The sequence below is a fragment of the Oncorhynchus mykiss genome, chromosome 30 (genome assembly GCF_057628025.1).
Source record: "Oncorhynchus mykiss isolate SJ-2025 chromosome 30, ASM5762802v1, whole genome shotgun sequence".
Taxonomy (NCBI): domain Eukaryota; kingdom Metazoa; phylum Chordata; class Actinopteri; order Salmoniformes; family Salmonidae; genus Oncorhynchus; species Oncorhynchus mykiss.
Genome location: NC_143051.1, coordinates 40,666,424 through 40,679,037, shown reverse-complemented (window position 1 = coordinate 40,679,037; position 12,614 = coordinate 40,666,424). Strand labels below are relative to the sequence as shown.

At 41.9% G+C, this 12,614-nt stretch overlaps 1 protein-coding gene across 1 annotated transcript in view; it reads right to left on the bottom strand.

Annotated features, from left to right (window-relative positions):
* Window positions 1-12,614, bottom strand: part of nhe3b (putative sodium hydrogen exchanger 3b) — a 70,184-nt gene that overhangs the window by 28,850 nt on the left and 28,720 nt on the right. The window contains 3 exon segments of the mRNA NM_001160482.1: window positions 1,268-1,357; window positions 1,502-1,704; window positions 10,229-10,449. Of these exon segments, the coding sequence (NP_001153954.1) occupies window positions 1,268-1,357; window positions 1,502-1,704; window positions 10,229-10,449 (514 nt within the window).

Below are 12,614 nucleotides of genomic sequence, written 5' to 3'. Positions count from 1 at the left end.
ACCTTGGAAACACACCAAACATGTGGAAGAAGGTGCTCTGGTCAGATGAAACCAAAATTGAACTTTTTGGCAACAATGCAAAACGTTATGTTTGGCGTAAAAGCAACACAGCTCATCACACTGAACACACCATCCCCACTGTCAAACATGGTGGTGGCAGCATCATGGTTTGGGCCTGATTTTCTTCAGCAGGGACAGGGAAGATGGTTAAAATTGATGGGAAGATGGATGGAGCCAAATACAGGACCATTCTGGAAGAAAACCTGATGGAGTCTGCAAAAGACCTGAGACTGGGACGGAGATTTGTGTTCCAACAAGACAATGATCCAAAACATAAAGCAAAATCTACAATGGAATGGTTCAAAAATAAACATATCCAGGTGTTAGAATGGCCAAGTCAAAGTCCAGACCTGAATCCAATCGAGAATCTGTGGAAAGAACGGAAAACTGCTGTTTACAAATGCTCTCCATCCAACCTCACTGAGCTCGAGCTGTTTTGCAAGGAGGAATGGGAAAAAATGTCAGTCTCTCGATGTGCAAAACTGATAGAGACATACCCCAAGCGACTTACAGCTGTAATCGCAGCAAAAGGTGGCGCTACAAAGTATTAACTTAAGGGGGCTGAATAATTTTGCACGCCCAATTTTTCAGTTTTTGATTTGTTAAAAACGTTTGAAATATCCAATAAATGTCGTTCCACTTCATGATTGTGTCCCACTTGTTGTTGATTCTTCACAAAAAAATACAGTTTTATATCTTTATGTTTGAAGCCTGAAATGTGGCAAAAGGTCACAAAGTTCAAGGGGGCCGAATACTTTCGCAAGGCACTGTATGTTTGTTGTATGTTGTGTCACCACTCTTTCCTAGAGACCTCCTGGGCTAGCTGTTCTTAGGAGGGAGCTATTTGATTTGAAAGCAGAGTATGCATTCTCATGCCAATTACCACCAGTTGCTTATCCTATAAGAGTATTATACCAAGAGTGCGCTATCTCACACTGTTTCATCACGAGTGTACTAGCTTACAAATAATATATCATCACAAGTGCGCTTTATTTAAAGTCCAAATGAATCTTGCCCTGCTACTAATTTATTTGTGTTCTCCCCTGACAGGTCTGTCATTCATTTGACAGACCTGTGATTGAAAAAGTGTTTAGTACAGTTTACAAAAGTAGAAACATTACTTTGGGGATTTATTACAGAGATATAAGGTTTGTTGTCTGATTCTTTGGGATTGATGAACAACAAAGACTTCTGATCAGATAGTTACCCTATTCTGTATTTTTTCTGCTAGTGTGCGTTCTGACACTGCTGCTCTCTTCACTTTCAGCCAGGTCACCAGTGGTTTCATGGTTATTCCCTGCAACAAATAAGGAGAAAATATAGTAAACCGGTAGCAAATTAACACATACCAGTCTGTTCAAGACATATAGTATATGAAAGAAAACTACAAATGGTGAAATATGTATGGACTGACGTTTGACATTTAAATGAGCTATTTTACCTGCAACATGACAGTGAAGTACACCACTATGAGGGTGGTGCTGATCATCAGTTTCTTCTCCTTGTACTTATTCTCGTCCAGCAGGAGCACAAGGCCATAGGCTACGGCCCCACGTAGGCCACCGTAGCCCATCACTAGTTGATCAATAAAGTCCAAGGGAACCAGTCGGTACTGGTTCAGAATCCAGGTCAGTAAAAAGACCCCTGTGATATAAATACACACAGAGATAGGCAGTATTTATGTTACATGTTCAGTGCCTAGTGAAAGTCTACACCCCCCCCCCCCTTGCAGTCTTCACATTTTGCTACCATAAAATTACTTCTAAAAAGGGATTAAATTAGAGTGTTTCCATACAGATCTATACAACCTACTTCACATTTTCAATGTGAAATAAAATGATACATATTTTTCCTAATTAATTCAATTTAAATTTAAAAAATGAAGACTTGATTGCGTATGTCTTCACACCTCATAGTTATGCCACGTTCACATGCTATCTTAGTTATCGGAAGCTCCTAGTTCCCAGTGGGAAATGAATGACCCTCCAAATTGGAATTACAAGTGGTAAACTCAATAGAAAATGTTGTTACCAGATTTGCCGAGTGTGATGTTTGACCTTTTCAACCAAAAGATAACATCCATTTTTTGACAATGACAACCTTATCAATAGGAATAATGTAGCTACTCTGACCATATTGTCAATATTAAAGAGATTATCTGGTACGTTTGTTTACTTTTCAGCCAGTAGTTCTGAAAGTAGCACTCACGAGCCAAAAGTTATCCTCAAAAATTGAGGACTGCGCCACATATGTCCAGATATCTGCATCACATCATTTCTCTTTCACTCGCTCTGCTGTGATGTGACTCTTGACAGCTAGCAAGAGTCACTGGCAAAGAGCTAAAGCTCATTGGTTGAACTTGAACCCCCCCCCCCCCACGTGGGGGAAAATGGTGCAGCAAAGCTTCCAGAAAAACTGCAGCTTTCAAACTAGGGATTTCAAGGCAAATTGAGTAATTTGAGTAATTCTGCTCATAGATTATGCGTGTATGAACTACACATTGACAAATCCAGCTCAAAGCAGAAGGTTTAAAAAATACTTATTGGTTGCCAAAGTTAAGGAGCATGTCTTTATGCAAACTAGCTAACTTTATTATTTGCAATGTTATTAGCAAGCTTATCAAGCCCTAAATCTGCATCAAAGGGCTACTCTCCTGCTCACTGACAATTTGTGTTTCTCTTGTATGCACTACACATTGATAAATCCAGCCCAAAGCGGAAGGTTTAAGAAATACTTATTGGTTGCCAAAGTTTGGGAGCATGCCTTTATTCAAGCTAGATAACTTTATTATTAGCAATGTTATTAGCAAGCATTAAAAAGGCCACTCTCCTCCTCACTGACAATTGTTGTTTCTCTTCCGTAACTATTGCTCTCCTTTAGCATGACTGGTTTGTTTTCCCTCTTAAAAGTTCACAGGCGACCCGCAAGGCATATTGCTGGCAAAAGTGTGACTTTGGACCCAGTCGTGAGGCTGAGTAGTAACCGTATTTCTTGTAGAAATTCACTTTTCTACTTTTTCTAGCTAGCCTGATCATTAGCTAATGGGACTCAGTTATCCGATGCTGCATGGCTCATGCTAACTTGGCTAGCATGCTGCAAGGCAAGCTAACCATGTTATTCTACCTGGGACACAGTAGCATTGTTCATGTAAAAATCTTTTTCTACCTCGGTCCTCCCTCCTGCTAGCTAGATACATCGCTAGCTAGTGTGACTCGTGTAACGGATGTGAAACGGCTAGCTTAGTTAGCGGTGTGCGCTAAATAGCGTTTCAATCAGTGACGTCACTTGCTCTGAGACCTTGAAGTAGTTGTTCCCCTTGCTCTGCAAGGGCCGCGGCTTTTGTGGAGCGATGGGTAACGATGCTTCGTGGGTGTCAGTTGTTGATGTGTGCAGAAGGTCCCTAGTTCGCGCCCGGGTATGGGAGAGGGGACGGTCTAAACTTATACTGTTACATTGATGCTGTTTACCCGGATTACTGGTTGCTGCGGAAAAGGAGGAAGGTCAAAAGGGGGGTGAGTGTAACGGATGTGAAACGGCTAGTTTAGTTAGCAGTGTGCGCTAAATAGCGTTTCAATCGGTGACGTCACTTGCTCTGAGACCTTGAAGTAGTTGTTCCCCTTGCTCTGCAAGGGCCGCGGCTTTTGTGGAGCGATGGGTAACGATGCTTCGAGGGTGACTGTTGATGTGTGCAGAAGGTCCCTGGTTCGCGCCCGGGTATGGGCGAGGGGACGGTCTAAACTTATACTGTTACACTCGGTTAGCCCATGCTGCAATGTTTAAGCTAACTCGGCTAGCTCACTGCAAGGCAAGCTAACCTCACAATTCTACCTGCAACACAGTAGAATTGCTAGCTCTCCCCCTCACGAACCTGCGTTCATTTCCCAGTACTAACTAGACTGTTGATCCGGCCACACGGCTCTTTCAGTCGTCCTAGCTCAAACCATTCAGCTAGCACCGAGCTAGCTACAGTACAATTCCGGGTAGCTGCTAGCTAATGCAGTTCAGCCTCATTGCTATAGGGTTCTTTACTGTGCTAATCACTGCCAGCCATCATGGCTTCTTTCTCCACAATGGCTACCACTATCCCTAATCAAAACGAGCTTGCTCAGCACTCAAATCCCAATGTTCTTGTGCCTTCTGTTCTAGGATTGCTAGAAAGGATGTTGACCTTCTGTGCATCATGTGCTTGGGACAGAAACATGCCAAGATGGCGCTCAAGGACTTCTTCTGACTTCTACGATTGCTGCAAGTCGCTAACTGAGGCATATATGAAGAAGAGGCTGAAACGGGCCTCTCTCTCGGTAGCCCGGTTCAAATCACGACCAAGCATAGCTGGAACGAGATCATGGATAGCCTTGATTCTGCTCTCTATCAGTCTTGGGGAAAGGCAAATTAAGGGACGATGAGGATAATGGCGAGATTAACTTTGCCAGTCTCTTTGAGACGGCAACTGACATTGAGGTCGACCAGGTCCCAGTCTCTTAGGCGGGACAGCCCCAAAGACAGAGAAGACGCCATTGCGCCACTGTAATTTGGGTTCTTTGATGTCTATAGCCGAGCCACGACCAGAGTGAGTGGCCGGTTCCCTGGGGAACAGACCGAGAAAGGGATCTGCACGATGGGAGAAGAGTTTCCACTAGCTCAGCCCCAATAAAACAACTGCTACCTGCAGTTCCAGCTTGCCTATGGGAATTTAAGTGATTGTGGGATACTATAAGTCCCTTACTGACAAAGTGCTGGCTAAGGCACCTCGAGCTTGGACAAGCACAACATGGGGGAATCCGGGTTTTGCTGCCCTCCTAAAAGCCGATTTATGCTTGATCTGGCTATATGGTGCAGAGGCTCCGTATGGAGGGTGTGACGCAATTGCTCTCTCACTCACAGTAGCCCCGTGGGTTAACATGGTTAACCGCCCTTCCACCATGCACTATGGGCTCAGTCTCAAAAAGGCTCAAACATTACCTTCAAGCTCCATTTTTCATCTATTTTCCACAGCCCCCAGAATCTCTACCCAGAGATTTTCACCCATGAGACACCATGGATTTTCTACTTTCATTTCATAACCTCTCCGTGTCACATAATGGGGGATTTAGGCTTGCACCTCGCCCTACGAGCTCATCTTGATAACAAGTGACATTCCAGTCAGGCGGTTCTCTACCTCCTTATGACCAGTCCTGGTATGATTGGCTTTTGCAGGGTCTCGTATGGCAGCCTTGCATATGGTACCCTTTGACCCGGACCCCTATGACCCGTGTGTCTGCCCCGGTCGCCAGTTGGCTACATGCCCTGCGCACGACCGGCATGTGGACCGTTTTCCTTCGGTCCCCTGCTAACACACTGTTTGCCCGGTCTGTTTTAGTTGGGTTACCTACATGTAGTCTGCTTAACCTCTCTCTGTGGCTCAAGTCGAATAGTTTATTCATGGTCAGCTCTTGGGATTCTTTCTGACTTCCTGGCTGCTGCCTTTCCCAGAAGAGCATCTCCTTTTGTTCCAAAGTGTGGTCTGTACCTTTGCTGGAGTGGACGAAACCCTCATACTATGCTGTTATGCTCTCCTTGGTACCTGCCTTCAACAGAAGGTGGATACCTTTCTCTTCTCTTACACTATCCTGCTGGGATAGTGGGGGCTATTAGGATTTATTCTAATAGTTGGATGTTGGCCTTCGAAGGGGGCCTGCTATGGCCCTCTGCTACAGAGAACTGGGCGTGTTTCCTCTGGGAGATCTGTTTCGGGACCTATGAGGGTGATCTGTGCCAGGACCTCCTGAGAGCATGTTGCGATACAGGAGTTCACTAAGTCATGACGTTGCCCTCTTTGGGTATAGCGAGCACCATCCCCCTCTCTCTGTCTCCTACACTCAGGCTGCTGCGACCTCAGGTCGTAAATTCCTGGAGGAGATTATCTCCTCATGGCCACAGTATAGAGAGAGAGTGAGTTTTCATAGAGAGAACAAAGCCATTTCTTCCACCTCAAAGAACATGAGGTCCGAACAACATTTATGTTCTGGAGAAGGTATAAAAGATTGGTGAAGAATCCAGCTACGAACTGGTCCGTTGGTACAATTTTGTGAAACTCATGGGAGACAATACGATCACATTACATTTATGCTGTTTATATAACAGCCTCAGTTATGAGTCTTACATCTAATTGTTGTATAAGATGAATCAGTGAGGCTAATACTGTTTGGACTGTTTAATGAAGGAAACTCCAATTCCCTTTGGAGTTTAACTAAATCACAGGACCGCTCATGAGCACAGGTATGGTCTTGCGTCCTGGGACAGGCCCTTTTCTGCTCTTCCGAATAAAACCCCCACCTGGGTTTTCTATCACCAGACCAGCTTACCTCGATAACGAGAGGGCCAAGGTTTGAGAGGAGACCATAAACCTGAGTATAAGCTAAGGTTTGAGTAGATGGCTGAAAATTTTAACCATACCACGTGGTTAAACTCTTAGACTATCGATACCGACAGAATAAGAACAAGTCTTTGATATTAATTACTAGTCTGCAGCTAGGAATTTGGTATCATTGAACGCGAAGACCGACAACCGCCGAAACATCTATTTTATTACGACATGAATGAATGTCACTCTGAACTAACCATTCTAACCACGACAGAGAGAGGGCAGACAAACTCTCCAACAGAAACAAACTTTTCAACAGAGATCCCGACGACACACGGAGCGTAAATATATGTACTGATTGCAATTATTCCCGAATGAGTGAGCGTTCATGTACAAAGGATTAGCATTTCCATTGTTATAATTATCAACTTTGTCGCGTCTCATCTCAGTTGACCCCCACATCCCTTTGTGTCCACCAAGCCGCGATACCGGTTTATCCCACTAGGGAAACTCCGTTATCATTTCCTTGTAACTATCTACTGTTTGTTTATGCATTTCTGTGAATTACTTAGTTAGTAAATATTATTATTATTAATAATAATAATAATAAATATTATTATATTATATTATTAATATTATAAATATTATTATTATTATATTATTATAAAATTATTTAAGACAATTGATGTATGGATGACTCATAGTGAAGACTGGGTTCGTGCAGATAACCAACAATTTACAACGTTTGGAATGAGACTAATAACATGAGGTAAAGAATAATTCATTAATTAGAAGACTAATTGATCAGATATTAAAATATCTGAAAGTTATATTAGGAAAATCATAACTTATAATCTGAATATTTTCCTTGGTGCCCCGACTTCCTAGTTAATTACAGTTACATGATTAATCAGTTTAATCGCGTAATAATAATTACAGAGAGTTATTTGATAAAGATTCATCTTCAGATTAATGATGCCAAAGACACGACATATATATCCCATTGTGAAATATTGAATGAGTATTTGAAATATAGAACTCAAGGTTATTTACATAATCTTGGTTTTCTGATATTTTCAGTGAAGTATTTCACTGCACCTTTTGAAAATGATCAGTGAGTGGAGAGCTCTTTTATGCAGGGTGAAGGCACACCCTTTTTGATGTTCTCCCGGTCTGTCTTCACCATACATTTGTGATTTGGTTCTTCAAGTTATGGGAATTCCGAAACAAAATCCTATTGTGAAATATTTCACTGATAACCCCAGTTCTCTGTTATTATGTAAATAACCTATAATTTCACTATGGTAGCCTAGTTGCTGGATTGCATCCACGAGCTGACAAGGTAAAACTCTGTCATTCTGCCCCTGAGCAAGGCAGTTAACTCACTGTTCCCCAGATGCTGAAGATGTGGATGTTGATTAAGGCAGCCCTCCGCACCTCTCCGATTCAGAGGGGTTGTGTTAAATGCAGCAGACACATTTCAGTTGAATGCATTTAGTTGTACAACTGAGTAGGTATCCCGCCTTTCTCCATGTGTTGTATTGGACCCAAAACCACAGTTTTTAAATCCGTTTTTAAAAAGTTACTATAAATTTTCTTTGCTGCGTTGTCTTGCAGCATTACTTTACAACGTTGTTGCAAACAGAATGGATTATTTGGAGTGGATTGTTTTACACAGGCAAGTAATGTGGAGTGAATGTAATGTTGTTGATCATTTTCAAATATTGTGATGGCAGAATCATGATATGGACATGATTGACACTGGCAGGGACTTGGGAGTTTGTCAGGATCAAAATAAATGTGAAAAGAGCAAAGTTAAAGGAGAATACTACAGTTTACTACAGAATATTCTAGTGCTTACTATAGAATTCTGTACTAACAGTAATATACTGTCACGTTCTGACCATAGTTCTGTTATTTTATTCTTTGTTTTAGTATGGTCAGGGCGTGAGTTGGGGTGGGCAGTCTGTTTGTTTTTCTATGTTGGTTTTTGTGTTCGGCCTAGTATGGTTCTCAATCAGAGGCAGGTGTCGTTATTTGTCTCTGATTGAGAATCATACTTAGGTAGCCTGGGTTTCACTTTTGGTTTGTTGGTGTTTGTTTCCGTGTGAGTGTTTGTTGCCACATGGTACTGTTTCGGTTTTTGTTCATGTTCACGTTTATTGTTTTGTATCTCATAGTGTTTAGTTTATGTCTTAAAATAAACGTTATGGACACTTACCAAGCTGTGCATTGGTCCTCCGATCCTTCTCGCTACTCCTCCTCAGGAGAGGAGGAGGAATGCCATTACATATACTCTAGACGACTATACTCTACACTGTAGTATCCCTCGATTGTGTAGTGCTTACTATAGAATCATGTAGTATACTATAGAATACTATACTCCACAATGTAGTATCCCTTGCTCAACTATGGAGTTTTCTATTTTTCTGTAGAATAATGTGAAAACACTACAGTGAAGTATAGTATAGTAATTTCATGTGGGGTGTGTAGACTTTCACTAGCGACAGTATTTCAAATATATATTCTATTAATTTTGAATAACTTTGTAACAAGATACTTTCGAGAGCTGTAATTTGCATTTTAAAAATTCTAAATACTTTTCCATACCAATTTTTTTTAGAAGCAGTTCACAATTTTGTGGTCCCCTTCACAATTTTGTGATCCCCTTTACCATGCATTGGTATTAGAAGTCTGACGGCACTGGTGTGATGAAAGCATCAGCTAAATTACCAAAATGTACATGTACTGCAAATGTTCAAATGAACACTCGCAAAGCATGCTCGTTATTATTCTATTTAGCTCCAGCCCTGAAATGAGACCAATAATAATATCCAGTGTGCTTTGCTATTGTAAATGTTTTTATGTATATTTAGGTCATTTAGCAGACACTCTATCCATAGCAACTAACAGTCTTCATCAAACAAAATTGTAAAAAAACAAACACTTCAAAGTCATAGCAAGTAAAACGATTATCGTTACTGAGAAAATTCTTGTAGTTTTATTTTGTATTTTGAGAATATAAAGATACCTAAATGACTGTATTTGGGGCCTCCCGAGTGACGGCGTGGTTTAAGGCACTGCATCGCAGTGCTGGAGGCGTTACTAAAGACCTGGATTCATTCCCAGGCTGTGCTGCAACCGGTACTCCCATAGGACGGCGCACAATTGGCCCAGCGCCGGCCCGGGTTAGGAGAGGGTTTGGCTGGGAAGGCTTTACTTGGCTCATCGCGCTCTAGTGATTCCTTGTGGCAGGTCGTGTGCCTGCAGGCTGACCCCGGTCACCAGTTGAACCTGTGTTTCCTCTGACACATTGGTGCGGCTGGCTTCCAGGTTAAGCTGGCGGGTGATGAGGAGTGCGGTTAGGAGGGTCATGTTTCAGAGAATATATGACTTCGCCTCTCCTGAGCCAGTTGGGGAGTTGCAGTGATGAGACAAGATCGAAATTGGGGAGAATATATATATATATATATATATATATATATTAAAATGCATGAATTTAATCTAGATACAATACAAAAGTACTCTTTTATTTTATTTCGATATATTGGTCTGTCGGGTATTTCGTATTTGAAACAAGCTATTTTTAGATGCATCTTTTTCCAATATCTGCATACACACACATCGTGTCAGTGCTGGTAATGTGAAGCCTTCAATGAGATTGATTGTGTATAATATTGAACCATACACACAGGGATTGCAAGTTGGCAATTGCCTAAACTTCCAAACTACGATATTGTTCGTCCTATAGAGATTGAGCGAAATAGAATCTCCATTGATTCCCCCTCTCACAAAATCATACTAAAGATTATGACCCAAACTCACCTATGAACCTGAACACAAAGATGAAGAGGAGTGTGAGGAGGATAAAGGCTGTGTTCCACACCCATATTGACGGATCTATGGCCGAGATGCCGAGGAAGACAAAGATGATGGTCTCTGAGCCATTTGCGAACACCTTCATTGTGGATCGTACCGTGCTGACCGACCGCTCATCCATGTTGGCATTGATATACTTCTGACAGCAGACCCCACAGAATGTACACCTATGGCACAGCAAGAAAAGGGTCGTGTCACTTAGAACATATACTAAAATGCAGTAGGTACTGTATATAATGGTAAATAGAGAGCTCTGACATAGTTGACCTCAAGGGTCATAAATGGCTCATCCATACACTCTCAGAAAAAGGGTTCCAAAGGGGTTCTTCGGCTGTCCTCATAGAAGAACCCTTTTTGGTTCCATGTAGAAGCCTTTTGGGTTCCATGTAGAACCCTCTGTGGAAAGGGTCCTACATGGAACCCAAAATAGTTCTACCTGGACCAAAAAGTGTTTCATCAAAGGGTTATCCTATAGGGACAACCAAATAACCTTTTTAGGTTCTTATGATAATGTCTAATTAATTGGGTAATTAATTATGGAATATAAAATATGAATGTATCCATATTGTACAGTAAACGGGGCACCACTTATCATTTAAGTCCTGAGGAAACTTTCTTAGCAAGTAGGGATAGGAGGATGGTTTATTTTAACTCACAAGGATAGAAAAACTAAAGTCACGATGATTCTAAATGAGACAAAGCAGGGAATTTAAGTGAAAGAAAGTTACACGCTCATACCCAGAGGGATTAAAAAAGTGAGAAAAGGCTGCATTGAATGTGCTAACGTGTAATTCGGTAATAGCTCAATCTCTCGGATTCACAAATATCCTTTCAGTGCGAAAGGTCCCTGTTCAAACAGTTCCAGGTCGGTGTCTTCGTCCAATTGAGATCGAAGCGAGAGCAGAGGACAATCGTTCAAATTCCAATATTGGTGTTTGGCCCCCACTCATTGAGATCGGGGGGGATCAATAATCAAGGGCCACTTTCCAGTTACCAACTACGCTGACGTCTGAGTAGCAGAAGGATTTCAGTCGGCCATGGCTATTATTCGCACCACACTTTGATAGCTCAGTTTGAATGGACAGTGAGGTAAGTGAGGTCGGGGCTAAGTGCTGAGGCTCCTTGCTTGATTGGCTGAAATGTTCTGTGGTAGCATATTACGTGGTAGCAGGAGGGGCACCCAGCCCCAGGGAGAAGAATCCCTTAGGGAATTCCTTAGGGAATTGAATATTGTTCCATTATTGATGGATACATCCTTTGCCCATCGGGAAAGGTGAGTCATTGTTCAGAGTATCAGTTTCCTTCTTGTCTCCCAGCCTAGATCCTTATGTAAAAAAGCAAGGATGTTCTCCTGATTCCATATGAACGGTCTGGATTCTGTCCATTAAAAGCAGGGCAAACCATTTGGTGGGCCCCTGCTGTTACGGTGCTGTTACTGGTGGAGTTATAATTGCATCAGGCCTCACATCATCAAGGAGCTGGGAATAATAATAATAGTAATATTTTTTATTATCCTCTTGAGGACCCTTGAGGTCCTCCCTAACACGACCCGCTGTCATGGGCTGCTCAGCTTCTCATTCTGTCTGGCTTCAGCAGGTTGGTTCAGCATAGGTACAATCTGCTGGAAGCTTCAAAGTTGCAAGGGAAATGGGGAGGGAGGGTTTTTTGCCTGGCCTCTGTACCCAGGTAAATGAGGCCAAATTGTTGACAAAAATCATATTAATGAATCCATATATAATAGATCAATAATTTATTTCCATACATATACATATATTTCATATCAATATTGATATAATCCAACTCATATTAGAAACAAGTGGACTGGTTCATGATAATTGACTATTCCCTCCTGACAGAGTTCCCTTTGTCTTTTCACGAGAGTGGTGTGTGTAACTTGTTGTTGGCCAATCACAAGTCATCAAAGTGGCAATAGGCTACAGTCATGGAGCCTCAGTGTGTGGTAAAAGTTAGGAGATATCTAATCCATAGGAGATTTAATTAAAATGACGGAATTAAAAGTTAAAGGAGAAGGATAGGCTACAATGACCAAGAGCCAACAGGTAGGCTGCTATGTAATATTCTGAATGGAGTTGTTGTTATTTGTAACTGTAGGACAAGAAAGCGCATGCAGCTTCAATTAGCCTTCCTATCTATATAGCTAGCTTAACTAGCATCTCCCAATTTGCTGCAGTCAAGACAGGTACTAAATACTCCTATTGGATGATAAATAACCTACCTATGGCAGCTATTATTCAACTATAGCGCGAGTCGGCTTGGTTGGTAGCTGTTTATCGTCTCTCCTTCCCTCCTCCCTGCGTTACTCGTGCACAGC